The 27,275-nt window shown below is 52.1% G+C and overlaps 1 protein-coding gene across 1 annotated transcript; it reads left to right on the top strand.

Annotated features, from left to right (window-relative positions):
• The first annotated feature begins 775 nt into the window (after window positions 1-775).
• HIF3A (hypoxia inducible factor 3 subunit alpha) lies at window positions 776-25,688 on the top strand. Its single transcript, XM_016212568.2, has 15 exons — window positions 776-827; window positions 6,193-6,383; window positions 7,394-7,539; window positions 9,212-9,296; window positions 9,601-9,713; window positions 10,201-10,409; window positions 11,353-11,459; window positions 11,635-11,782; window positions 14,682-14,800; window positions 15,764-15,954; window positions 16,912-17,016; window positions 17,956-18,224; window positions 19,149-19,266; window positions 20,761-20,842; window positions 23,003-25,688. Exons 1-15 carry the CDS (start codon window positions 802-804, stop codon window positions 23,098-23,100), a joined length of 2,007 nt encoding a protein of 668 aa, XP_016068054.2. The 5' UTR covers window positions 776-801; the 3' UTR covers window positions 23,101-25,688.
• The last annotated feature ends 1,587 nt before the right edge of the window (window positions 25,689-27,275 follow it).

Raw genomic sequence — 27,275 nt, forward strand, 5'->3', positions numbered from 1 at the left:
CGCTCCTTGGTGACCTTGCACCTCTCCCTCCTTATTTCACTGGCAGAAAGATACCATTTCTCTGCTCTCTTAAAAAGTGGGTGTGATTGCATTTTACATATTTCCTTGCCGTGAACTTGACACTGAGCACTGGGAACCTGACAAGGGAGGTAGAGAGGCAAGCGGGCAGGGCTGGGGCTGCAGAGGAGGCCGGCGGAGGAGGGGGCGGGATGGAGGGGTGAGGGCGGAAGGCAGCGACGGGGACGAAGGCGCAGTGGTGAGGCACAGGCGGAGAGTCTGCAGAACCGGGGTGCGGTGGGGGTGGCGGGGAGAAGTGGGGGCTCCCCAGTGCTGGTGGGTAAGGAAGGGGAGACAGGAGGCAGAGCGGGGGCCACTGGAGGGGGTGGGATTGGAGATCGAAGGGGCCCAACCGGGGGTAGGAAATGGAGGGGTGAGCGGGGGTGGGGGTTGGAGGGTGGGGACTGGGGTATGAGGAACAGAATTAACTGGGTGGATCAGAACGTCGCGAGAGAGGCCGGCCAGCGGCCAGGCTGGCGACACTGCTGAGAAAGCAGGCGGCAAGGGGCGTGGCTGGGAGGGGGGGTGTGTTCCACGGTATCCCCCCCTCCCCCCCGGCCTTCCAAGTCTTCGTCTCTGGTCCCGCCTCTCTCTCGGAAGTGGCAGACGGCCAGGCCAATAAGAGCCGCGGGCCGGGTTCAGAGCAGCCAATGGCGCGGCGGGGGAGGAGCTGGGGAGGGGGCTCGCCAGGCCGGGGAGGGGGCTCGGGGCCTCCGAGGGCTCCCGAGCCGCGACGCGCGAGCCATGGCGCTGGGGTTGCAGCGCGCAAGGTACTGGGGTTCAGGGGCAGGAATGATGAAAATGGGGGGGTTCTCTTTCTAGGAACCCCTGACCCGGGCGGGGGATGCTTGGGTGCAAGTCAAGGACGCCCCGGGACGGGCGTTTGGAGGCACGTCTCTGCCGCACCCTCCACTTTAGAGAGGTGTCAGGGGTGCAGGGTTTCCCCAAGTCCCCGGCTGCCCCACCTCTCTTGCCAGGAGCGACTGCAGAGTCGCGATCCTCGATTTCTCGCTGCTCCGGATTCGCTTCCCCTCCTGGTTGGGCATGAAACTCGGGGTCCCCAAGGAATTGGGAGTGTTGCGTTTGAGCTGCCCCTGGGCTTCTCGGGAGGCGTTCTCCCTCCACATGTTGACGTTGCTGCCGCTGGACCCCCAACGCTGCGGTTGTTCTTAGCCACCAGACCCCTGAGATCCTAGGAGCTGTGGGATACACCCAAGCCGAGTGTTCCCAGATATAGGGAGTCCCTTAGAGCAGGGCGCCAGCTCCTGAGTCCAAGAGAAGAGAGATCCCCTTTCATCGGACCCTCTCTGGCACAGTCTCCCAAACTTGGGATCCCTAGAAATACTCAGAGGAAGTCACCTTTCCAAAGCTACCCACGACCCTCCCCAGGGGCCTTTCTGTATCCTTTTGAAAGGCAGGGAAGCCCCCTTCGTTACCAGGGGAACAGCCTCACCCACTTGCCAAAGTCTAGGACCTTATGTCTCTCTCCACTCCACCCAGTCCCTGTGACCATGGGCATGGGGGCACCAAGATTTTGGGGGGAAGATCCCAAGGAGGGTGCTGTGTGTGATTTAGGAAGCCGTGATGGGTGCACCCTTGCTGCAGTGCCCAGCCAGTCATCCTGGGCAGAAGGAGGTTTCTGTGTTCAGCTCCCAGCAGGTGCAGATGTGTTGGGGCTTTGGGAGACTGTGCTCTGGGTCCGCTGCCAAGGGTTCTATCTGGCTATGTTTGCGCAGGGACCCCAGAAAGTGTCCCAGGCCCTTGGTTTCCCCTATCCAATCTGAGGCATCCAGGAAGCCTCACCCCCTCCCTCCTCCCTGGTTTCCCAGGTTTGACTGGATCCATCCACACTCCCATGTTTTTCACACCCCCCCCAATCTATTCCAGTCTCTGGCTCTGGGCCCACCAGGGAACTCCATTCCATCCCTTCTGGGCCGCCTGGGCCCAACCCCTCCCAGCGCCCCCTCCTGACTGGGTGGGGGCCCCTCCTGGCTTAGCAGGAGTGCTCTCCCCTCCCCACCCAAGGCCAACCCTTTCCTGTGGTGTCATCCCAGCGCCGCACACCACCCACTCAGAACTCGTACCCAGATCCGGGCCATGCTCTATCCCCTCCTGCACCCCTAGGATGGCACTTGGGGCAAAGAAGGCCTAGGCGATGGTGAGTGGGCCCCCTTCCTCTCTTCCAGCTTGGGCTTGCTGCCACCTCACCCTGATCAGGGGTGTTCTTGGGAAGTCCCTGATGGACACAATGCCCCCAAAGTCCTATCGTCTTCTGGAACTCAGGTCAGAGGGTTCCCAAAGAAGATAGGACTTGGTATGAACACCCCACTGGATGACCGTGTCCCTGAGAATGAGTGAGGTGGGGAGCAGGGAGACTCCTCTCGGCCCACACCCCAAATCCCTTCTCAAATCCAAACCCTGACTCTGGCCTCTCAGGCCACCTCTGGGCAGTGCCAAGAGGGTCCCTGCCCAGATGCAGCCTAAACCTCCCAAATCCTCTACACTTCTTGCAAGACCCCGCAGTACCCAGTTTGGTGTCAGAAGAGAGGCCTTGGAGCAGCCCTGAAAGTGGGCCAGGGTCCCCCCATTTTCTCTGGGCCTTTGCTCACAGGTGGCCAGCTAGCTCTTCAGGACAGGGAAGGAAGTGGGCTACCCCCTCTCCTGGTTGGGGGGGGGGGGTACTGGGCTCTAGTCCCCGTTTTCAGGCCTCACCCTGGGGCCTCCAGGCCTTGGCCCCGCCCCCTGTTCTCTGCTGGAACAGAGGAAAGGTGGCAGGGTTCCAGCTGCACGTCCTGAGCTGGGCAGAGTGCCAGGAGGCTGGAGCAGGGCTGGGCACCGGGCCAGCTGGGGAGACTGTCCAGCTGGGGAAATCCAGAGGCAGCAGGGATGGGACAAGGGGAAGAGACTGAGGCCACTGGGCAAAGGAGGGGCAAGGCAGGGGTCCCTTGGGTGGGCACACCTGCCAAAGCATGGCATTTAAGAGCACAGGCCCCTAAGTCAGGGCTCAAATCCCAGTTCACCCGCTTCCTGGCTGTGTGGCCTTCTGCCAGTGACTGCCTCTCTGAGCCTGTTTCATATCCTGGAAAAATAGCGGCCATGCCTTCCCTCCCCCACCGACATCAAGTTGAAGAGCAGAGAGGGAACAGACCTTTGGGGGCAGGACGCCCCATTGGTATGTAATAAACCATGTTCAACTCAGACAGGGCTCCAGGCGCAAATAGACCTGGTTTTTAACTTGGCGCTGCTGCTAAAAGCCATGTGGCCTCAGGCAAGTTCCATCACCGCCCCTGCTTTCTTTTCAGGAAAACAGGGAAAATACTAGTAGCTACATTGTCAGACTAAGTGAGATGCCTTGAACATGGTTGGGTGTTGGTGGGTGACCTGGGATTTGCAGCTGGTCACCTAGGCCGGTGATGCCACCATAACAGGGAGATCACTCTGCCTGCTTCACAGGGTTGTTGAAAGGATTTCATGGGGTCCTTAGCTCCATGAGTGTTCACTACAGTGACACTATCATTATTATTACTATAGCTATTATTTAGTTTTCTTCCCAAAGTGCTTGTATAAAAGTAGTGTAATTGCACATACACTTCACCACAGAATGAACACCAGAGCCCCCAGTTTCTCCAGTGCCCAACAGGCTCTTAACCCTTCCATCCCTGATGTGGGCAAAGGGGGGGGGTAATAAATATATATATATAACCTTTATAGAGCACTCACCAATTGCCAGGTCCTCTTCTAAGCCTTTGATATATATTAACTCATTTAATCTTTAAAAGAACCCTGTGAGGCCCTGGCTGGTGTGGCTTAGTTGGTTGAGGAGTCCCATGCACCCAGGTAGCCAGTTCAGTTCCCTGTCAGGGCACATGTGCGTGTTGCGGGCTCCATCCCCAGTAGGGGGCGTGGAGGAGGCAGCTATAGATGTTTCTCTCTCTCCCTCTCCCTATCTTTCTTAAATCAATAAAAACATAAATAGATAAATAAATAAATAAATAAATAAATAAATAAAGAAAGAAAGAAAGAAAGAAAGAAAGAAAGAAAGAAAGAAAGAAAGAAAGAAAGAAAGAACCCTGTGAGGTAGGTGTTTTTATTATGCTCAGGGAGGCTGTGCAACTTATCCAAAGTCACACAGCTAATTAGTAAAGGAGTCGAGGCTGGAACCCTGAACCAGAGGAACTAGCCCCCACTCTGTTTAATGGTAAAGGCCGGAGACCCAACTGTTTGTGAAGCCAGCGAGAGGCCCACACTTCCTGTCAGGGAACAAGTTGGGAACTGGAAGGAGGGTCTGCAGGAGCCACCAGCTGGTTCCTTCTATGGAGGGAGAAGCCTGCCACAGAGAAGATTACAGAGCCCAGCTGCCTGGGAGGTGGGGGCCCCACCCCTGTTCTTGTTCCCACTCTCTGTTCCCTCTGCCCAGGCCTCCAGCTCAGTGGGGCCCGCCCACCCCTACCCTCTGGGCAGGATGACAAACAGGGCTGGAACACAACCAGAACAGGACAGGACGGAATGTCCTCTGGGCAGAGCTGGACTGGAGGCCCCTGTTCCCTCCAACCCTCCAGCCAGGAGGGAAGGGATAGGGGCGATCTCTAGCTCCCTCCACCCTCCACCCAGCCCAGTCGAGGAGTCTTTTTTCCTCTGCAGCCTGACAGGACAGTCTCCTTCCCCTCCCCTGTTGTGTCTGTGGGTGGGGCTGCAGGTCTCCTGCTGGGGAGTGAGGTCAATGCCACCCCCAGAAGTGGCCTCTGGTTTCTAGAAAGGGACAGCTTCCCCTCTTAGAGTCCTGCTTCCCTGGGGTGGGTCACAAGGCAGGAATTAAAAGCATGAAGGCTTTGGAACCTCACTGCCTGAGTTCAAATCCCAGCTCAGCCAGTTACTGACTTTGTGACTTCTTGAGGGGAGGACTTCACCTCTCAGAGCCTCAGTTTCCCCACTGTGAAGTAGAGGTTTAAACTGCCTCCTGCCTAGAGCTCCCCTAGGATTGAATAAGTGCGCACAGACAGAGTACTTAGTAGAGTGCCAGGCACATAAATGCCTAGCAAATTATAGCTGCTTATTACTAATGGTTTTATCAATAGTATAAGTATAGATAAAATTATAGATGCTATGGGTAATATACTCTACGACTTAAAAGAAACCACAACTATAGAGTTTGGATTCAGACAGACCTGGAGTTTGACTTTTAAGACAGTGGAGTGTCGTTCCCCACACCAAAAGGTGGCGGGTTCGATCCCTGGCTGGGGCCCACGGGGAGGCAACTGATCCATGTGTCTCTCTTGCATCCATGTTTCTCTCTCTCTCCCCTTTCCTCTCTAAAAATCAATAAAAACATATCCTCGAGTGAGGACTTTTTTAAAAGTGCTAGAAACAGGGGGAAGCACTAAAACCTGGAGATAAACCCAGAGCCAGAGAAACAGAAAAAATAAGTGTTCGAACCCTGGCTTCACTCCCGACGGGCAACCGCTGCACGGCTCCGTGGGGTTGTCTGAGCTCTAAGTGGGCTGATGTGACTCGCATAGGGACCGGCGTCGTAGTAAAAGCTGAATAAGTGGCATATAGTTCTGACAAAATGATACTCATCCCTCTGCCCCCAACCTGACCCGCAGAACTCAGGCATTTGAAGCGCATGAAAAGCCGGGTGAGTGTTCAGCTGTTGGTTGGCTGGACGGGTTGGTTTGTTGTGTCACCCTGGTGGGGCCCCTGCTGGTGGCTCCTTGGACTTTGAGATCTGTGCTGGAAGATTCTGAGGACTCAGCGCAGCTAAGGAGGGGGAAGGTCAGGAGAGGGGACTCCGGGGGGGCTGCAGGGCAGGGGTCCGGGAGGCTGCAGGCATCTTCTTCAGGCCCCTTCCTTCCCTGGCTCCGGGCCAGCTCGGCCCGGCCCCTCCCAGCAGGAGGCTCCCCGTCCCCCTGGCCAGGAAATAAACAGCAGGTAAGTCAGGGAGGGGACCAAGAGGGCAGACAAAACGCGAGGCTAGGAGCGGCTCCGGAGTATGACCCTTCCAGGCCCCGAGTGCTTCTAGAACCGGCGCCGGCCACACTGCGAGCCCGGGCCCCACGTGGCCGCGCCCCGCGAGCTTGTCCCGTCCACCGCTCCCCCTTCCCGGGGGCCGCCCGTGAACGCTGCCCCTGCCCGCAGGTCGAGCACCGAGCTGCGCAAGGAGAAGTCCCGGGATGCGGCGCGCAGCCGGCGCAGCCAGGAGACCGAGGTGCTGTACCAGCTGGCGCACACGCTGCCCTTCGCGCGCGGGGTCAGCGCGCACCTGGACAAGGCGTCCATCATGCGCCTCACCATCAGCTACCTGCGCATGCACCGCCTCTGCGCCGCAGGTGAGCCCGCCCCTGGGCCCGCCCCCCGCGAGGGCCCGCCCTCGGAAACCTACACCCCAGGGAGGCCCCGCCCCCGGGAATCCGGGTCCCGACAAGGCCCCGCCCCTGCCGGCTTCCCCGCGGAGCCCCGGCGCCCCCGGAACCCCCTTCCCAGGTGAGGGCCCGCCCCTTGGAGCGTACCCCGGGGAAGCTTCGCCTCCCTAGAGCTCTGTGGAGTAGGAGGCCGGCTCCCCCCTAAAGCGCCTCCACGCTTAGCATGTGGTCCCGCGGGAGAGCTTCTCGGCCAGGCCTCCTCCCCTCGTGATAAATATCACCGGGAGGCTTCTCTGCCCAATTTTTAATTACTTGAGAAAGTCCCCCTGCCCCTGCCCAGCTCCCTAGCTCTATTTCTTGTCCCCTTAAGTAGCCATCCCTTTGAATTCCCACGCAGAATCCCACCCTGCAGGAGGCTTACACACACACACCCCTTGGAATCCTAGGACCCTTGAAAAGATTGTATTATATGCAAAGTGGAGTCATCCTCTCTCTGGCTCTGCTCGTTAAACTGCCCAGTCCCAAAGAATTTTACTTCTCTGGGAGGCTCTGCCCCTTAGAATTCTGTCACCTGGGGCTCTGTTTCTTTAGAATTCTGCCCATCTGGAAGGTCCTGACCAAGAATTCGGAACCCCTGGGAGGCTTGGCCCCCTTAGAATGCTGACTGCCCCTAAGCCCTGGCCCCTTAGAATTTTGACCACTGCAGAATTTCATCTCCTTAGAATTCTGTCCTAAGAGTTCAAGTCCCTTGGGAGACCCCTTCCACCTTAGAATTCTGTGGCCCTGGGAGGCCCTGCTCCCTCAGAATTCCAATCCTTGGTGGCCCTGCCCTCTTCCGGGGATTCCAAGGCACTAGGACGTATCCCCCTCACCTGGGGTACCTATAATTTCCTCTGAGTGAGGGAAGGCCAAAGGGAGCCAGCCAGTGGGGCCATGGCTGACTAGAGATGCCCCACCCTCGCTGGCCTGGACACCAGGGGAGTGGAACCAGGTGGGAACAGGGGGCGAACAACTGGATGCCTGCTACCTGAAGGCCCTGGAGGGTTTCGTGATGGTGCTCACCGCCGAGGGAGACATGGCTTACCTGTCGGAGAATGTCAGCAAGCACCTGGGCCTTAGTCAGGTGAGAAGAGCTGCCTGCTTTGCGCCTGGTCTGTGCGGGTGATGCTGGGATACAGAGGTGACCAGGACCGCCTTAGCCCTCCCTTTACGGGGTTCACGGTACAGAGGGCCCCAGGCGTGTTGCCAGACAGGAAGACACAGAGGGCTCAGGGCTGGGATGGGGCAGCCTAGGGGGCTGCGCAAGCCCGGGGAGGGTGGCCCAACCTGGGGGGGAATTGAAGGTTTCCAGGAGGAGAAGACATCTAAGCTGAAACCTGAAGGGCTTAGCCAGCCAAAAGGTATGGAGAATGGATGGGACCAGCAAAGACTAGGAATGTAGATAACTGCGGGAACAGAATATCCAAAGACCCAGAGGTGAGGTAAAACAGCATTTTGGGAAAATAAAGACATTTATCCTAGTTGGGTGCAGAGTACAATGAGAGAAGGTGAGAGAAAAAAAGCTAGAGAGGCCAGCAGGGGCTAGAGAATTAGGGCCAAATTAGAAGGTCTATCTCTAGGGCACTGGAAAGCCATGGAAGGATTTTAAGCAAAAGAGAGGTTGTGTTGGAGAGAGGAGATCAGATTTACATTTAGAAAGATCCCTCTAAGTGCTGCACAGAGATAGAATTAAAGGGAGTGAAAACTAGAGGCTGGGAGATCCTCAAGGAGATGGATGCAGGGCCTCAGGTGGCAGAAGAAGAGTTGGAGTAGGGAAGACAAATAAGAGACATGTAGAGAGTAGAACTAATTTCAGCTAATCCTTATAGCAAGCCCCATGAGAGAGTTACCATTATTTTTCCTAGTTCACATAAATGGGGTCCAAGTTGACCTCTGTTCCTTTTCCCTGCCTTGTTACTCCACTCTGGGTACCAATTTGTCCTTCAGCTTGAGCTCTTGGGCTTAGAGAGGTGAATGTCCCAAGGTCCCAAAGTTACAAAGTGGCAGAGTCAGGATTTGAATCCAGCAACAAGGGGTGCTGTCAGAGGAGGGAGATCTCACCCTTCCCCTGTTCACTGTCACCACTGGACTGTGAGCTATGTGGGTCCCCTTTCATCTGTGCCCCCTCCTGCCAGTACCAGGCTCATTGCCTGAACTGAAAAAAGGAGTTGAGTCTTTGGCTTGTGGGCTTTGAATGGGGTATCACCTCAGGGCCTTTGCACTTGCTGTTCTGCTTCCCAGAACACTTTACTCCAGAGAGCCACACTTCTACCTCACTAGCTTTGTTCAACAATTTGTTTAAATGTCACCTCCTCAAAGAAACTGTCCCTGACCACTGCCTCTAAAATAGCATCCCTTCATTGCACCACCTTACCCTGCTTTAGTTTTCTTCATACATGTTACTATATTATTTTATAAATATGTGTTTTGTTTTGTTTTGTTTTGTTTTGTTTTGTTTTGTTTACTGGCCACCTTCCCTCACTAACCAGTAAGCTCTGAGAGACAGGGGCTTTGTCTTGTGGTCACTGCTGTGCCCATACTATCTGGACAAGGGCCTGCTAACTAGTATGCTGGAGAAAGGAATGAATGAATGAATGAATGAATGAATGAATGAATGAATGAATGAATGAGGAGACTGGTAACAACCAAGGCTCCTGAATTAGGGCTGGGTGATGAAGCTGGGATGGAGGAGATGGACCAGAGGCCTTGGTCAAATGCTTTCCCTCCAAGACACCCCCTGCTTCCCCCCCTCACAGCTTGAGCTCATTGGACACAGCATCTTTGATTTCATCCATCCCTGTGACCAAGAGGAGCTTCAGGATGCCCTGACCCCCTGGCAGAGTGAGTTCCCTGGATGCCCCTGTCCCCAAATTACCAAAACCGAGGCTTTGCCTTGCCCTCAGCATAGCCCACCTTCCTCTGGAATATTGGATTGAAAACAATGGGAAGAGAAGGCTGCGGCCCTGCCCAGGGGTGTCTGCAGGAGCATCCCCTGCCCCATGGGAGAGCCTCTCTGGGTCCAGGTCTCAATTCTGGGGATGAGGCTGGGGAGATGTTAGTAACCGGGATGCTGGAGGGAACTGGGCCCCATCCCAAGCTGCCCGGTGACCTGCTTCTCCCCCCGCCCACCCCTGGCCCTCCCCAGGCTTGTCCAAAAGAAAGCCGGAGGCCCCCACTGAGCGGTGCTTCTCCCTGCGTATGAAGAGCACTCTCACCAGCCGGGGGCGCACCCTCAACCTCAAGGCGGCCACCTGGAAGGTGGGCAGGGCCTGGCCTGGAGGGGGGCCTGAGCCTGAAAATTCTTGCTATGGGTTGGAGTCCAGAGGTCTCCTAGGGTGGGGATCCTGTGGGGCTTTCTCAGGGTGGGTCTGGTGGGTCCCTTGGGTACCTAGGAGGTTGGGTGTCTGTGGAGATGGGGGGCTGAGAGTCCTTGTATCCTTTCTTAGCCCAGATCTCTGTGGGCCTGTGGGGTCCCAGCCTCCTGGGCCTAGAGTCTCCCTGGGGTTGAAATCTGGGGTCCTCAGACTTCCCGGAGTCTTAAAATCTGGAGATCTCAGAACCTCCTTAGGTTGGGTCTCTGTGGGGTTGGGCTGGGGGTCCTCAGAGCTCTCTGAGCTGGGTCCCTGCAGTCCTCAGAGATTTCTTCATCTCAGCTCCCTGTGGGGCCCACGGAGACCGCCCTGGCAGCCCCATGGTTTCCCCAGGCCTGCCCCTCCTCCATCACGCCCTGCCCTTCCTCCATCAGGTGCTACACTGCTCTGGACACATGAGGGTCTACAAGCCCCCCGCACAGACTTCCCCAGCCGGAAGCCCCAACTTAGAGCCCCCCCTGCAGTGCCTGGTGCTCATCTGTGAAGCCATCCCCCACCCGGACAGCCTGGAGCCCCCTCTGGGCCGGGGCGCCTTCCTCAGCCGCCACAGCCTGGACATGAAGTTCACCTACTGCGACGAGAGGTGGGCAGGGGCCCCGCTCTTCCTTTCCTCCCGTTACTGAATTTTCTGTGGGGCTTTTTATCTTGGACTCTCTCTCTTCCCCTCTCTCTCCGTTTCTCTCTCTGTGTCCTGCGGGGTGATGACAGCCCGCTGTGAGCAGGTGTTCTGAGCACTCAGGGAGTTGCCTGGTACAAAGCACCACAGACATATGTATTTTTTAAAAAATCATTAACATCATTCTTACTTTTTATGTCTTCTCTCTTTCTGATCTTTCTTCTTGTGATTTCCTTTTGTCCCTGCTCTTCCCCCTCCTATTTCTTTCACGTTCTTCCCCCCCCCGTCTTTTCTTCGCTCTTCCCATTTCCACCCTCTCTCCCCCCCTTTGTATCAGTTCCCTGTGGCTGCTGTAACAGCACCATGAACACAGTGTCTCCAAACAACACACATCCCTTCTCTCGAGTTCTGAGATGAGGAGTCGGAACTGAGTCTCGTGGAGCTAAAATCAAGGGCCGCCTTCCTACTAGAGGCTCCGGGGGAGTCTGCCTCCTCGCCTTTTCCAGTTTCTGAAGACGTCCTGTCCTCCTTGGCTCGTGGCCCCTTTCTCCATCCTCAAAGCAGACTCCCTCCACCTTCACATCTCCCGTTCTCAGGCCGATCTCCTGCCTCCCTCCTCTAAGGCCCCCTGTGACCGTGTCAGGTCCACCCAGATAGCCCGGGGTAATCTCCCCATCTCAAGACCCTTCGCTTCACACCTGCAAAGTCCCTTTCGCCGTGTCGCAGGTTCAGGAACTAGGACGGGCAGCCTGCCACACTCTTTTTCTGTTTCTTACTCTCTCCCTTTCTCTCCTTTACAACCCTGCCCCGTCTGTCTTGCCGGCTTGGTCCCTGGGTCCCCCTGCCCCTTCCCTCCACCCACCCTCGCCTCCTCGGGTTGAGCTGACCAGGCTCCACTGTCCCCGCCCAGGATTGCCGATGTCGCCGGCTACAGCCCCGACGACCTGATTGGCTGTTCGGCCTATGAGTACATCCACGCGCTGGACTCGGACGCGGTTGGCCAGAGCATCCACACCCGTATGTGTCCCAGCTGCCTCCCCGCCCGAGCCTGCCCACCAGCTAGCTCCCTGCTCCCAGACCCCCAAGGACCCCACCTTCCCCGGCCCCTTCACACCTAACCCCCTGCCCCCGGAGCCTTCTCTCCCCAGCTGCCCCTTCTGTGGTCCTGAGCCCTCGCCGTCCCCCTCCCCAGTGCTGAGCAAGGGACAGGCGGTGACGGGGCGGTATCGCTTCCTGGCGCGGAGTGGTGGCTACCTGTGGACCCAGACCCAGGCCACAGTGGTGTCAGGGGGCCGGGGCCCCCAGGCTGAGAGTATCGTCTGCGTCCACTTCCTGATCAGGTGAGCGGGAGGGGCTGCGGTGACTGTACCCGGGTCTGGTCAGCATGTGTGTGGACAGGTGTGTGTGTGTGTGCGCGTGCGTGTGCATGCACAAGTACAGATGTATATTGTGCACACATGGGTGAGAGAGTATGTACATATATCCATGTGGAACATGTGTGACTGAACACACATGTGTGCATACGAATGTCATCAGTATGTATGCTGTTCATTTAAATTAGAAGGACTACGTATATTCAAGTTAAAATAAGAAATCTAGCAGATTTATGGGGACTTGTTTTGATTTTTTAAAAAATTGAGGTGCCATTTACACTTAGAACATGCATTCTTTTTGGAAAATGGGTCTATGAGTTTTGACAAATGCATGGAATTGTGTAACCATTACCACAATCTTCACCCCCAAAAATTCATAGTAAACCCCACCCCTAAGCCCTGGCAACCACTGCCCTGTAATCTGACCCTACAGTGTTGCCTTGCCGAATGTCGTGTACGTGGAATTGTGCAGTAGCCTTTGGCGCCTGGCTTCCTGACTTAGCGTAACGTATTTACGGTTTCCGTTGTGGCTGTATGACTAGCCCCTTGCAAATGCTGAGTCGTATTCTGCAGCTTGGTTCCCAATGGACCCCAGTTTGTTTATCCGTTCACCAGTTGGAGGACACTGGCTGTTTCCTATTTTGGGTGATGACCAGAAAAGCTACTGTAAACGTCCTCACACAAGACTTTGGGAAGACTGTGTTTTCATTTCTCTTCGGTAAACACCTAGGAGTGAATGAATGAGCCGTGTGGTCAGTGTATATTTAACCTCCTAAGAAACCACCCAGCTCTTTTTCAGCAGTGTCTGAGGGTTCCGGCTTTATCCTTGACAGCAGGTTGTACTGTCTCTTTTTGTCTTATTTAGTTTTATTTATTTACTTTTTAAATATGTTTTTATTGATTTGAGAGAGAAAGAGGAAGGGAGAGGGAGAGAGAAACATGGATTGGTTGCCTCCCAGACACACCCTGACCAGGGACTGATCCCGAAACCCAGGCCTGTGCCCTGACCCGGAATCTAACTGGCAACCTCTCGGTGCACGGGACGGCACCCAACCAACTGAGCCACCCTGGCCAGGGCTTGTTTGGTTTTAATTTTAGCCGTTCTAATGGAAGTGTAATGTTAAACCATAGGCTCCCACCACCCTCTGTAACAACATGGTGACAAAGACAACAAATTATCCCATAAGACAGAGAGAGTGACAGCTTTTCTTTGGCGATTACCTTCTAGGACATGGCACCAGTTTCTAAAGCCAGGAATTTTCCCAGATCTTTTTGTCCAAGGAGAGGTTCTATTAGAAAATAGAAATTGGTGACAGGAGTATTTGCACACGTCTTGATATTGCACAAAAGACCAAATCGATCACCTTTTGAATGTTCTCACTTCAACACCTTTTCGAATCAGAATCTTTGAATAACTTTTAGACAATGGAAGTGAGGGCGCCTGCCTCCGTCTCTTCCAGAAACTGCTTTTATTCATTGTGAAGATTTGCCTTTTTATGTCCAGTAATTCTTTGTACTCTAAGCAAGGAGTAGATTTCAGCTTTACTGGCAGAAAATGGGTGAGGAACGATAGGAGTTGCTTAGTAACAGTGAATGGAGGAGCATATGGTCTTAATCATCCATAGTGCTGTGTACATATTGTGCAGTGTGGGGCTGTGGGGCTCTTGGTGTGTGTTCAGGCGCTTATACTTTGTAGAGTCTACTCCCCTCCCCTTGTACATATATTAACTCATTAAACCTCATGGCAACCTGAGGAGGAGGTACTATTATTATTCTTTCTTTACAAAGGAAAAAACTGAGGCCCAGAGAGGTTTAGCCACATGCTCAAGGTCACACAGCTCATAAGTGGCAGAGCTGGGATTTGCACCCGGGCCACACTGGCTGCAGAGCCCTTGCTCTTAACTAGAAAATGTCTGTGGAATGAATGAACTAGTGAACTCCACGCGCCAGCCGAGTGCAGGGAGCACGTGCACTTCTGTGTCCCGTATGTTCACGGACATACATGAGTGTTGCCGTCTGTGCGTTGTGCACCGAGTGTGTGTGCATGCGTACTGTGTATGCCTGTGTTTTTCAAAGGGGATCCGGTGGCTTTGGTCCAGTCTAAATTGGGAAGTTTCCAGCCCAAAGGGGGTTTGGTAAGGGTGGGAAAGGATCATAGCTGGCAGGAGGACCACCCACATTCTGTCCTGGAGGGTGTTATGCAAATGAGATGCAAATGAGGGCCTGGTCCTCAGTCCCAGACCAATTCTCCAAAAGCCAGTTGGCTCAGGAACGTTTGGGTGGTCTCTGTAGCCAGAGACTTCGGGAGCGGAGGCGGGGGACGCAGGAAGGATGTATTTATAGACCCATTCCCTTGAATGTCTATGAATAGAATCTTCATAAATAAAATGTTATTCGTTAAAACATATCCCTATGAGTTCATATTTGGTAACATAGGAATGTTAAATATATATTCTTTATTAATACATTTTTATGAATATTTATGAGTATCTATAAAGAGAATATTTTGTTTTCACACCTTTTACTCTCCCCACTCTGCCCCTCAGCTCCCCACCCCTCAGCCTCCCCTCTCCACCCAAGCTGTGCTAAACGCCAACTCTTTTTTCTGTCTTTCCTTCCACAGAGGGAGCTTGGGAAGACACACTTAACTTTCTTTTAAATGCTATTCTAATCAAAAGCATTCAAGAAAAATTAAATCCTTAAAAGAAACAAGTAAACGTGGCAAATTATTTTCTGCACGGTGTCCTGCTGGCCCTGGATGGGATTGCCTCCTAGGACAGGACATCATCTGAGGGGGCTGCCTGGGCCAGGGCCAGGGCCAAGAACCCTTCCTGACTCCCACTCCTCTTTCTGCCCTGTACCCCAGCCGGGTGGAAGAGACTGGAGTGGTGCTGTCCCTGGAGCAAACGGAGCGACACTCTCGCAGACCCGTTCAGCGGGCCACCCCCTCTCAGAAGGACACCCCTAATCCTGGGGACAGACTTGGTATGGGGCAGGGCTGGGGTCGGGAGGGGTTGTGTCCCCAGGATGCTTAAAGGAAAGCCCAGTGCCTTAACGTGGCTCACCCTCCATGACCTGCCTCCTGCCTCCTTCCTTTTCTGAATCACTCTGAGCCACACCAGCTTCCTTGGTGCTCTTGGAACGTGCCACCTTCATGCCTCAGGGCCTTTGCACATGCAATTTCCTCTGCCCAGAAAGCTCTCCTCTCTTCTGTGCTCCCTCTTTTCCTATATCTCTGGGATGATTGCTTTAGTCTTGCTCTCTGCTCTGAATCCTTCTGTGGCTCCCCATTGCCCCACCCTTCAGTTTGCTCCCTCCTCCTGCCTCACTGCTCTTTGGCTTCCAGTAATCTTGACCCTCCCAGATCCAGTTCCTTTCTGCCTCTTACTTCTCCCCACACCATGTCCCCCAGTCCTGGACAAGCTTCCCTCACTGCTCTTCAAAGCCTCACCTTCTCCGAGCTGTTGCTGGCTATGTTCCTGGGTATGGTGTGGGGTTAACAGTATCCTTTCCTTTTCTGGTTCAGAACCAGCTTGGGCCATGTCTTGACCTGCAGGGACTTTAGAACCTCTTTGAGGGCCATGGGCCAGTCTTTTCCCCCCAGAGCCAAATGGCTGGATGCTGTTCTGTGCTGCTGGACAATAGGGTCAGTCATGTGCCCTGGTCCAGCCATGTCGATTTTAAATATTAAAATATTTCCCCACCACTGGGCAACTGCTACTGTCTCAATCCTACTGTGTGCTCCCCTCCCCATGTTGTCCCCTCCCATAGGACCCTCCAGGATGGCACCTGGCACAGCTGGGGTTCTCCAGGTTCTCCCCAACGCTGTGAATGGTGCCCACCCTGACTGGCTATGGAAGATGCCCACCCTGGGATTGGCGTGCAGGGCTCTGCCCCTCAGCCCTGGGTGACCAGCCTGTGTCCTCCCCATCTCCATGTGTCCTGCAGATGTCTCTGTTCCCAGGATCCTGGCCTTCCTACACCCCCCTGCCCTGAGCGAGGCCACCCTGGCCGCTGACCCCCGCCGTTTCTGTAGTCCTGACCTCCGTCGCCTCCTGGCACCTATCCTAGATGGGACTTCAGTAGCTGCCACCCCCAGCGCACCCCCAGCCACAAGGCGCCCCCAGAGCCCCCTTCCGGTAAGCAGTCCCTCACATTGGAGCCCTCAGGATCCAGGCTGCTTCACCCTTTGGCTTGACTCTTGCTGTTCTCTGGGCCTCAGTTACTCCATCTATGTAGTGGAAAGGTTGGGATGAGTTGGGGCCTGGAGTTCCTTTAAGACTTAGATTCCAGATTGTTCAACTGTTATCTGGACCAAAACCTGGGGTGTTTGAGATTGGCATGGGTGACCCCCTCCTGGCTTGTGACCAAGCACCCAGACTCTGAACTCTGACCTTAAAGAGTCAAGAACATCTAATGCCTTAAATTACACAAACCTGCATTCATATCCTGACTCTGCCACTTACTAGCTGTGTTATCCTGGACAAGTGTGGCCTCAGTTTCTTCACCTATAAAGTTAGGATAATAGCAAATAGCCACCTCATTGGTTATTGTGAGGGTTCAATGAGATTGTTCACAAGAAGACCTTAGTAGGAGCCTGACACATAGTGGGTGCTCAATAGACCGTAGCGGTTACTATTTTTACATAAGAGTCCAGATAGTCTGACCTTTGACTCAAGGGTCCATATTATCTGGTATTGACTTTCCTCATCCAGACCCTATGCCCCCCTCCAATATCTTCTCTCCACCAGAGAACTAGGCTGTGACCTTTGACCTCACCCTTTACTCCTGGGATATCTGGACTCTGCATGGTTTTTCCCCAGACGCCAAGACCTTTAACCCCAGAGGGCCTGAATGTCTTGGCCTCGAGCTCTGGTCTTTCAAACCTTTGATGTTTTTTCCTATCGCTCTATACCCTGGCACTCTTTGAACACAAGTTCAGAACTCATTTGCATTTGCTATTTGACCCCATTGGTGTCCAGCTGCTTGACATTTGACCCTCACCTCTACTCCTGAGCTCAAATGTCTAGACTATCTTACTGTTGACATCTCCCAGGTTCAAGATTTCCTTAAGCCTCTACTCTGTCTCCTCACAGGCTGATCTCCCAGATGAGCTACTTGTGAACATGGAGAATGCACACAAAGTCTTGGCTTCTGGGAAAGACCTTGAGGCAGTGGAGACAGATCTAGATATAGCTCAGGTAACTGCTGCATGGGGGCTACATATCTGGGCTTTAGTGAAACGTAGGGGGATGGTTAAAGGAATGAGTGAATGGACAGATAGACGGACCATTGTATTCATTACATGGATGGATAGATGGGTGGGTGACATTTAGATAGATATTTGGATGGATGGAAGGATGGATGGGATGTTCGGATGGGTAGTTGGATAGATAGACCATTGGTCCATTGGATGGGTCATATAAGAATGGATAATGTTTGAATTATTGATTGAGTGTATAGATAAATGACAGTGGCATGATGTGTTAATTACCTATTGCTGTATAACAAATTATCCAAATACTCAGCACTATTACAGCATCAGCTTGAATTCCAGAATCTGCTCACCTAAATCAGGTCTGGGTGCAGTGAAGCTCTTCAAGTACAGTCCATCTCAATCTGTTGGCTTGTGTACTGAAGAAACAAATTATCTGCCACCCACATACCCAACATACAGCATGGGAGAGGCATAGAATAACTGCTATATGTACTCCTATTCAAAAAAGGTGAAAAGAGGACACACGTGTGTCACTGGTCCACAGCAGTTTTGAAATCCAGTTGAGAAAATACTGGAAGTTCCTTGATCAGAACTCATTTCTACTACTTCCCAGGAGTTTTTCTCCATGGTTCTTGGCTCTGTCCTCTGGGCCCTTGGTTCCTCACTCTCGCCATCTTTCCTTTTTCATAAAATGCAACATGTGTTCGCAGCTGAGTGGTTTTCACAACTGGCTTCCTGCTTATAGATCTTTGGTGAACAGCAAAGACACACTATCACTCAGGAAATTCTATTGGTTTAGGTGGTACCTCCCAGGAGCCAGGTCAAAGGCCAAACTTCTTTTGGGGTAGGGTTAATTCTTCAGTACACAGAGAGATTGAGAATTCTCAAGACTTTCACGTTAATTCCCTCCTGCCCTCTGCAGGATGTCGATGCCCTGGATTTGGAGATGCTGGCCCCCTACATCTCTATGGATGATGACTTCCAGCTGAACTCCAGCGAGCACCTACCCAGGGCCTACCACAGACCTCTGGGGGCTGTTCCCAGGCCCCGCGCTCGGAGCTTCCATGGCCTGTCGCCCCCAACTCCTGAGCCCTCCCTTATGCCCCGCTGGGGTAGTGACCCCCGGCTGAGCAGCTCCAGCCCTTCCAGAAGGGACACCTCAGCCCCATCCATGGCTGGGGCTCGGAAGCGGTGAGCCACAGTAAGGGAAGGGTATCAGGGGAGTGTGGAGAGGGTCCCTCACCCCCTGTCTTGCTCTTGCCTCCCATTCCAGCCTCATTCTCACCATCCCTCTCACACTGACTGCTGTCCTAGCTGTACCCTCAGTGTCCCCCACATGGCATGTTTGTTCCAACCTCTATGTCTGTGCCTAAGCCATGCCTCCTTCTGGAGTGCCCTTCACTGTTCTCACTGTTTAATCAAATCCCACCAACCGGGGCCCTCTGCTTTGGAACTATTTATATCTGGCCTAGCGACAGTTTTGGTCATAGTTAAGAGGACATTGCCATAATATCAGAGAAACTGTCTAGAGCTAAGTTTCCTAATACCTTTGAGAATCTGTTGAAAGCTATGGATCCTTTCCCAAGAAAACTTACACACACATAGAAACACACATTTTGCATGTATTTTCAGATGGCCCGTGTCCCTCTTCCAAAGATGTTAGATTCCTAATACTTAAGTTTTTGCTCTCCAACTTGTGGGCACGTGCCTATTCAGAGTGATCTCTTTACTGTCCGTGTGAGGCTTTTATGCAGACATCTCTGTATTCTCCAAGGCTCCCAGCTTGGTGCTGGGTATAGAGTGGGTGCCCAGTAAAGACTTGTTAAATGAGAGAGGGAGGAAACTAATGAATATAGTAGGTGGAGGGGTGGACAGATGATAGATGGATGGCAGGTGGGTGATGGATCATTGGATAGATGAAGGGAAGACAGATTGTTGGGTGGATGGATGGATGGATGGATGGATGGATGGATGGATGGATGGATGGACTGGTGGATAGATGAGTCAGTACCTAGATGCTTGGGGGAGTGAATGACTGCTCATCAGCTATTCACACTGGTGCCCACACCTGCCCACATTTGCTGTGTTCTGAGGTTCTTGTCTGTTTTCCTCCAGGACCCTGGCCCAGAGATCTGAGGATGAGTCTGAGAGGGTGGAGCTACTGGGGATGAGACCCCCCAAACGGCCCCCTAGCCCAAGACCCGCAAGCTTCCTACTGCCTCCTCTCAGCCTGGTACGTGTGGAGACTTGTGGGGTTCTCTGACCCTCAGAACCCAGCAGACTTAAGCTCACTGTTTAATGGATGGGAAAACCAGAGGGGACAGGGGATGGCTGACGTTCATATGGAAGGTCAGTAATCCAGCCGAAGCTAGGACCTTGATATTCTAGCTCAGGTAAAAGGTATGAAAGGGCTTTGGGAATGTATGTAAGTTGGTGGGAAGTCGAAGAAGAAATTTAAGCTAGGGAAGGGGAGAAATGACAAGGGTTAGGATCTGCTCCCGTGGGCCCCCTTCCAAACCTAGAACAGGTCTTGGCCTTGGATAATTAGTGTAGTGTTAAGAGTACAGACACTAGAGTCAGATTGACTTGGGTTCAAGTCCAAGGTCGGCCACCTAGTAACTGTGACTTTGGGCAGGTGATGTCACCACTCTGAGCCTCAGTTTCTTAATCTGGAAAGTGGGATAGTTATGTCTCACGTGACTGCCATGAGAAGCAAATGAAATCAGGCCCTTTGCTGATCCTCAGCGGGCTGTAGATAAATGAAGTATAAAAACAAACCAAACTAGAGCAGCATCCCTTCCCCCACAGCCTCCCGGCCCCTAGTCTTGCCCCAGTTGTCAATTCTGCACAATAGCAGCCAGAACACCCTTTCTAAAAGCCAGCCTAGACTGTGCGACTTCCACAGGCCTCCCTCCAGGACCTTCCGTGGTTCCTTATTGCCCATAGAGGAGCTCTCTGGCTCCTCACCCAACATATTTGAACATGAGGAGTGTGATTGATAATATCAATAGCTTACATTTATGAGGGCCTACCATGTGCCAGACACTGACTGAGCTAATTCCCTGCATGATTAAATTATTCAGTCCCCAGGACCATTCTTGAAATATCACCATCATCATCCACGCTTACACAGGAGAGTTTAGGTAACTATATCAGAGTCTGGGCCGGAAACAGCACTCTCAGAGGGGGTGTTGAGGAAAATTTAATAACAGGACTGTTGGAAAAGGTGTGTGCAGCATGTAAGGGATTAGCAAGGGCTGGTGCAATGTCCCGGGGGCCTGCAATGTGGGGAGCAGACACCAGCGCTAGCCTGAAGGCACAGGGCAGGGCATGGTCACTGGATTTTGGAGAAAGGAGGGTCTACCTCGTAAGAGCTAAAACCTTCCGTGGAGGGACACAGCCAACCTATGATGACCCAGAGGCTGGAAGATCTAACACCTCTCCTCTCCCTCCTCGCACCTGCTGGCATCTCCCATCACATGAGCCCAACAGGAGCACTCGGCAAGGTTGCGCATTAAAGGAGTCCACACACAGAGCCTGCTGGGGCGCTGAAGGGGAGAATGTGGCTCTGGAGGGACATGCGGAGGATGTCTGGGACAGTGTCTTAGCCAAAGTCACACAGCTGATAAGCAGCCACCGAACCCCTCAGTACCCCTAACCACTGCACCATCCTGCCTCCTTGGATGTTGATCATGATGATGACGATGATTTTGTCTCTGCCCTGCAGAGTTTCCTTCTGACAGGAGGACCAGCCCCAGTGAGGCAGCAGGATCCCAGCACCCACCTCCTGGAACTGAATGAGCCCCTGGGTGAGTGGCAGTCTAGGTATGAAGAGGCCCTGGGCCCGCTCTCCCCTGGGAGGTGCCCGATGGTTGAGAAAGGGGTGGGCAGCTGTCAGTGCCCAGAGGTGACCTTGGTGGAAATGTACAGCCCCTCCCTCCTCTCAGGGGCACTGTGGGGGGCAGGGGGAGGCCCTGAGGGAGACATGGAAGCTGGGCCCAGCCCCAAGCCTAGATCTGATTAAGCTTTGGGGCTGAGTCACACCTTGGTCATTACCAGCTGTGTAACTTTGGGAAATAGTTTTTGCTTCTGAGTCCCCCTACCCGACCCCCCACCCCGTCAATTAGGACCTATTGTAATCAGACTTACCTTAAGGAGGTGTTTGAGGCCCTGTGAAGAACTTGCTCAGGAAGAGCTTAGCACGAGACCTGTTTTATAGTAAACGCTGTAGAAGCACCTGCCTTGGTGTCATGCAGGATCCACAGCTCCTTGCAGAGTGTGAGACAAGCTGCTCTCTTGTCTCTGTTACTATCATCTTCCGGCACAGCTGCCAATAGCTGTAGCTCCACTTGAAACCTCCAGGCATCAGCCAGAGGGGTCTTTTCAAAGCATGAATCTAACCCTGGCCTGTCTCTGCTCAAAATCCTTCCGTGGCTCCCTGGTGCCCTTCAGAGAGAGATCAAGCTCTTCCTTGGACTCAAGCCTCTGGGGCCTGACTGCTGCCTCAGCTCAGACCACGCTGTGCTTCACATCCTCTGTTTCAGCCACAGTCAGCCTTCTGAGTCATTCTGGCCTTTATACAATTAACAAATATATATGTAGAACACACGGTAAATGGCAGACACTGTCCTAGGAGCTGGAGACACAACTGTGAACTAACACAGAAATCCCTGCCCTTGCAGAGCTGACATTCTAGTGAGGGAGACTGTCGAGGACACGGAAACAAATACAGTAAGGAGTGCAGGCGACAGAGTGCTACTGGAGGAAATAATGCATACAAAGGGGGAGGGGTGCTGGGGTGGGGGATTCCTAGTTTAAGTATGATTAGGCATGGTCTCACTGAGAAGGGGGCATTTGGACCATGACAGTTTCTGGGGGAAGAGCACTCCAGGTGGAGGGAACAGTGACTACAGTCCTGGGGGTGGGGGTGTCTGTCTTGTTTGGGGGAAAATAAGGCCAGTGTGCTGGAGCAGAGAGGGGGGGAGAGAGGTGTAGGGCAGATTACAGAGGGCCTCTGTACGGCATTGCAGTGGCTTTGAAATCATCTTGCTTGAGGAGGCTGCCTCAGGGCCTTTGCATATGCTGGTCCATGTACCTGCAGTACTTTCCCATTTATTCTTTGCCTAATGACTGCATCCTTTAGATCTCTGATCCAATATTATTCCTTCCATGAAGCCCTCCCTAACCTCCTAAGCTCTGAGCTCATAGTACTCGTCACAGAGCATATTTACATAGGTGTCTGCATAGTTATTTGATAAATGTCTGTCTTCTCTGTGGGCATGAGCCCTGTGAAGGCAGGGGCCAGGCCTGTCTTGGTCACAGCTGTACTCTGCTTTGGGGGGTGGGGAGGAGGCTGGCCAGTGGCTGGGCACAGTGCAGATCCTCAGTATATGTTTGTAAAGGAAGAGCTAACATTTATCTCTCACTTTGCCAAGCTTTGTGCTAAATTTATGTTCATGACCTAATTGACTCCCCTAACTGGAATGCCAGCTCCACAAGGTCATGGAATTTCATCTGTCCTGTTCACTGCTGTGTCCCCAGTGCCTGGCACACAGTAGGTGCTCTATAAATGAAGTAGATGTAAGTATGTTTGTTTTCCAGGTAGCAACAGCACTAGTTCAAAGCACTTTACATGGATTCATTCATTTACTCCTCACAACAGTCCTGGGAGAGAGGCACTGTTATTAGCCCATTTTACAGATGAGGTAACTGAGATACAGAAAGGTGAAGTCACTTGCCCCAGGTCACACAGCAAATAAAAGCAGAGCCTGCATTCAAACTCAGGTAGTCTGGCTCCAGGCTTCTTACCTACTGCCCTAAACATCTGGACACCTGGGTTCAGAGAGCAGAACATGTCGCTGCTGTTTGAATCCAGGTGTGCCTGCCCATCACCCACTTTTAACCATCAAGAAGGGCAGGCAGGTTGGGTGATAATTCCCCACTGGTTTACCTTCTGTTCTTCCCCACAGGCCTGGGCCCTTCACTGCTCTGTGTCTACCCACATGAGGATGCCACCCAACCCAAGAGCCACTTCCAGCCAGTGACAAGTTTGACCCAGGCCCACTGAGCCGGCCCCTCTTCCCATCTCTCTCCTTCCCAGAAAGGACCTCAACCATACTGCAAGCTGGCAGCCAATGCACAGTGGCCCCTGCCCACCTTGGGCCTACCTCAGTCGTCACCCCTCTGCCCCTCCCCCATCTGGGGGCTCTTGGGGTGGTCTCAGCTCAGTGACCTCTGGGAGGGGGTCCCTGGCCCCCTCCTCCTCCTTCTCTCAGGACTTTTCTTGGGGTTCTTGATACTGGTTACCTCATCTCTTCCTCCAACTCTCTTGGTTTTATCTTGGGTAATTAGTGATGGGGAGGTTGGGGTTCAGATCTGTGTTTCTAGGCTCTGGGGTGTATTGATAACCATAATCATATTTCTTCCCATTTATCTTTTATTCTTATTTTTATTTTTGTTGTGTTCATGATATGTTTTTAATTGCTATGAATTGCCTGGAGTCCATAAGAATGTGGGACTCCAATCTTTACCCCACCCCCACTCAAGTGTCAGTGGGGAGGGGAGCCTCTGAGCCAGACCTCCCCGCTACCCAGTGACTTCTGATTGAGCCCTTAGCCTCCCAAGCAGCGCCCAGTTCTGGCTACCTACCTACCCCTTCCACTCTGGATTTCTGCTGCCCCAGCCTTGCCTGGACACTGACTGCATTTGTGGATCTCCTATTCCAGGTGTAGCCTCCAATTTCCTCTGCTTCCAGACAATACAATCTCCAACTATCTCAGTTCTAGATCACAGAACTTCAGGCCACCTTCCTGGTTCTGGACTGCACAACTCCCCACCTTCTCCATTTCTAGACTGCACAACATCCAACCTGGTCTGGTGTAAACATAGCATTCTCCAAACCCCTCTCATTCTAGATCTCACCATCTTCAGCTCTTTCTCATTCGGGACCTCACAACCTCCAACTCTATTTTTATACTCCATGGTCTCCAAAGTTGTCTGGTTCTAAACCTCACAACCTCCAACTTCCTATGGCTCTAGAGCCTCTGAGCATCAGAATCTTCTGGTTCTAGAACTCACTCTCTGGCTTTCTCTAGTTCTAGACCTCTCCTTGTGAACTCCTTTGTTCTAGATGTCACACTCTCCAATTCCTGCTGTTTCCAGATCTTACAACTTATTTTTCTCTCTGATTCTGGACCTCACAACCCCAAGCTTTCTACTGGCTTTAGTCTTCCCAATCTGTAACACATTTGGTTCCAAATCCAGACTTCCTAATTTCTAAATCTTACGATTCCCAGCTCATTCCTTTCAACTTTTTACATTCAAGATTTGCTTTTCCCATCAAAAAGAAGTAAAATGAATTTTATGTCTTGATCTTATAACCAGTACCTCCAGAATCAGACACCATGCTCCAGGTTTTTTTTATTCTAGGCCTCATGACTTCTATCATTCACTGGTTCTAAACCACACAACCTCTAGACTTTGCAACTTCCAGGGCCCTCTCCTCCTAAATCTGATTATCTCCATTTTCTCTGGTTCTAGAACTTGGCCTTAAATTTATCTGATTCCAGACTTCATACCATAAATTCTCTTGGTCCTAGACACAGTCACTAATTTCCCCTCCAAATTACCCTGGGTTTAGAACCCATCCTTCAAACATCTTATTATAGACCTTGCCTTATAAATTTCTCTGGCTCTAGACCTTACAATTCCCTATTCGTGATTATAGATCTTATGACTCCAAAATCCCTCTAGAACTTGGTCTTCAGTTTTTTTCTATTTCTGGTTCTCACTCTATAAATACCTCTGGTTCTAGATCTCACAGCTGCCAACTGCCTCTGATTTCAGATCCAAAGTCTTCTGGTTCTAGAACTTAGCCTCCAAATGCTTCTGATTCTAGAATCTGAACCTCACCCTATAGATTCCTCTGGTTCTGAATCTTACAACCCCTGACTCCCTGATTCCAGACTCCAACCTCCTAACTTTATCCTGATCTTCCCACTCCACTCAACTTGCCCCAATTCCTACTTTCTTAAGTCTTCTCACTCAAGATCCCTCTCCACCAAGCTTCTCTGCTCATGGACTTCATGCTCAATCTCCATTCTCAATCTCATATCCTTGAAATTTCTCTGTCCTAGAACCCCTTCCACTCCCCACCTCAGCCCTCTAGATATGCACTTAGCTTTACTTTACCCCAGGTATCTGGGGAACCTGGGGCTCCCTCACCCCCTTTGGGGGTTCACAATCCAAGAGACTTCCCCAGCCGCACAGGTACACGCACAGCTCTATCCACATATCCCAAGGTGGGGAGAGAGGCTAAGACTCCTCAGTTCTCTGCCACCACCCATGTGTCCCAAGCTCCCTTTCTACAATGGTGTTATCTTGGTCTTCCACAGGAAAAGGCCTTTCTCTCTCAGCCCAATTCACCTCCTTTCTGAAGGGCACTTTTCACTGTGTTTTCAGGGAATTGCCTGTCCAGATTGGTGCTACAGGGGGAAAAGGGTCTCACTCCTCCTTCCCTCAGGGGTTGACCTGGGCTCTCAATAAAGAAAATTGTGCTAGGGTGGGGGATGGGAAGGGACTGGACCAGCCATGCTGGCTCTGAAACCCACTAATCTCTATACCACCATAAAGACCTCGCCTTGGTAGGCACCAGAACTTTGTGTGTTGACTCATCTGTGGGGTTGCTTCAGGGAGTGTGGGTGCACTGGGTGACACGTTTCCTTGTCACTTTGTGATTCTATGTGTATGTATGTGACTCCATGTTCCTATGTAGGTCTATGTAACGTGTGTCTGGTGGTATCATTCTGTGTATATGTGTGTCTTTGTGACATAACTCTATGAACCTGGGGTGGGGGTTTTAATTCCTTCTACATGTGTATGTTAGTATCTGAGTGACATGCTTCTGCCTAATGTGTGTTTCTAGTTACTTTGGGTTTGTGTTCCTGAGTGTGTGAGGTATTGTGGTGTGTTTGGTTTTTGTTTATTGTTTGGTTCTTGTGTGTGTCTGTGTGGTGTTGAGATTCTGTATACATGCATAGAACTTTGATACTATAATTTTATGCACTGATGTCTGTAACATTATTCTCTGTACTTGTATGTGTGTGTGAGAGAGAGGGAGAGAGATAGAGAGGGAGAACATCTACAGATTCATGTGCTGATGGCTGTGCCTCTTCTGTCATGTCTCTGTGTATCACCCTCATAACTGGTCTCCTGTGTTCCACAAAGAAATCTTTTTAAAGGACAAAAACCACTTTCAAGGCTTGGCATTTGCTGCTCCCTCTGCCTTAAATGTCTTTCTCTCTTTTTCCCTCTCTTCACTTGTTTAGCTCCTACTCATATTTCAGATGTAGGTTCAGACATCTCCTCCTCCAGAGAGTCTTTCCTGCTTGCCCCAGCTGAGTGAGATCTTCCCACAGCCTGAGAGTCCTCCCATCCCCATCACAGCTCTAGCTACTCTGTCTCACTCTGAGTATTTATAATGGAGTGAATGTAAAAAGTAGACTGTGTCAGGCCCTCTGCCAAACATTTTACTCATGTGACCTTATCAAACTTTCCTCTAATCCTATCTATGTAATAGGCATGATTATTATCTCCATTTCACAGAGGATAAAGCTGAGGTTCAAAGATGGTGATAACTTGCCCAAGGTCATAACACAGGAAAGGGCTGAGCTGGACTTGAATCCAGAATTCAAATCCATCATAGCAGCCTTCCCCAACACACACACCAAAATAATCTCAAAAATCTACCCCACAAGGTGGGCTCTGGAGCACACAGAGACAGTAGAGTAAGAATTAAGAGCCCAGGGCCTGGTCGGGCGTGGCTCAGCAGTTGAGCATCGACCTAGGATCCAGCAGATCACTGTTCAATTCCCAATCAGGGCACATGGGGGGTTTCGGGCTGGATTCCCAATTGGGGGCATGCAGGAAGCAGCTGATCAATGACAGCTCATCATTGATGTTTCTATCTCTCTCTCCCTCTCCCTTCCTCTCTCTGAAATCAATAAAGATATGTTTAAAAAAAAAAAAAAAGCCTCGGAATTAGGTGGGACAGGCTCAAGTCCTGGCTCTGCCACTTTCTTGTATAACCTTGGGCAAGGACATTGACCTCTGCAAATCTGTGTCATTTGTAAAATGGAGATGATACTAGTATCTTCTAGGGTGACTGTTGGCTGTGGTTGGTGGGGAGAGTGTGTGTCAGACTGTCACAAGATTTGAAGGTGGGGTGGCTTGTGCTTTCAGGAG

This window comes from Miniopterus natalensis, chromosome 18, assembly GCF_054644295.1.
Source record: "Miniopterus natalensis isolate mMinNat1 chromosome 18, mMinNat1.hap1, whole genome shotgun sequence".
NCBI lineage: Eukaryota > Metazoa > Chordata > Mammalia > Chiroptera > Miniopteridae > Miniopterus > Miniopterus natalensis.

What these genes read in the sequence shown, in the direction of transcription:
- HIF3A (XM_016212568.2), top strand. Translation starts at nt 802, where the DNA reads ATGGCGCTGGGGTTGCAGCGCGCAAG. An exon ending in CAGATCTAGATATAGCTCAG is followed by an intron (nt 17,017 to 17,955) that starts GTAACTGCTGCA and finishes TGCCCTCTGCAG; the next exon opens with GATGTCGATGCCCTGGATTT. An exon ending in GGAACTGAATGAGCCCCTGG is followed by an intron (nt 20,843 to 23,002) that starts GTGAGTGGCAGT and finishes TCTTCCCCACAG; the next exon opens with GCCTGGGCCCTTCACTGCTC.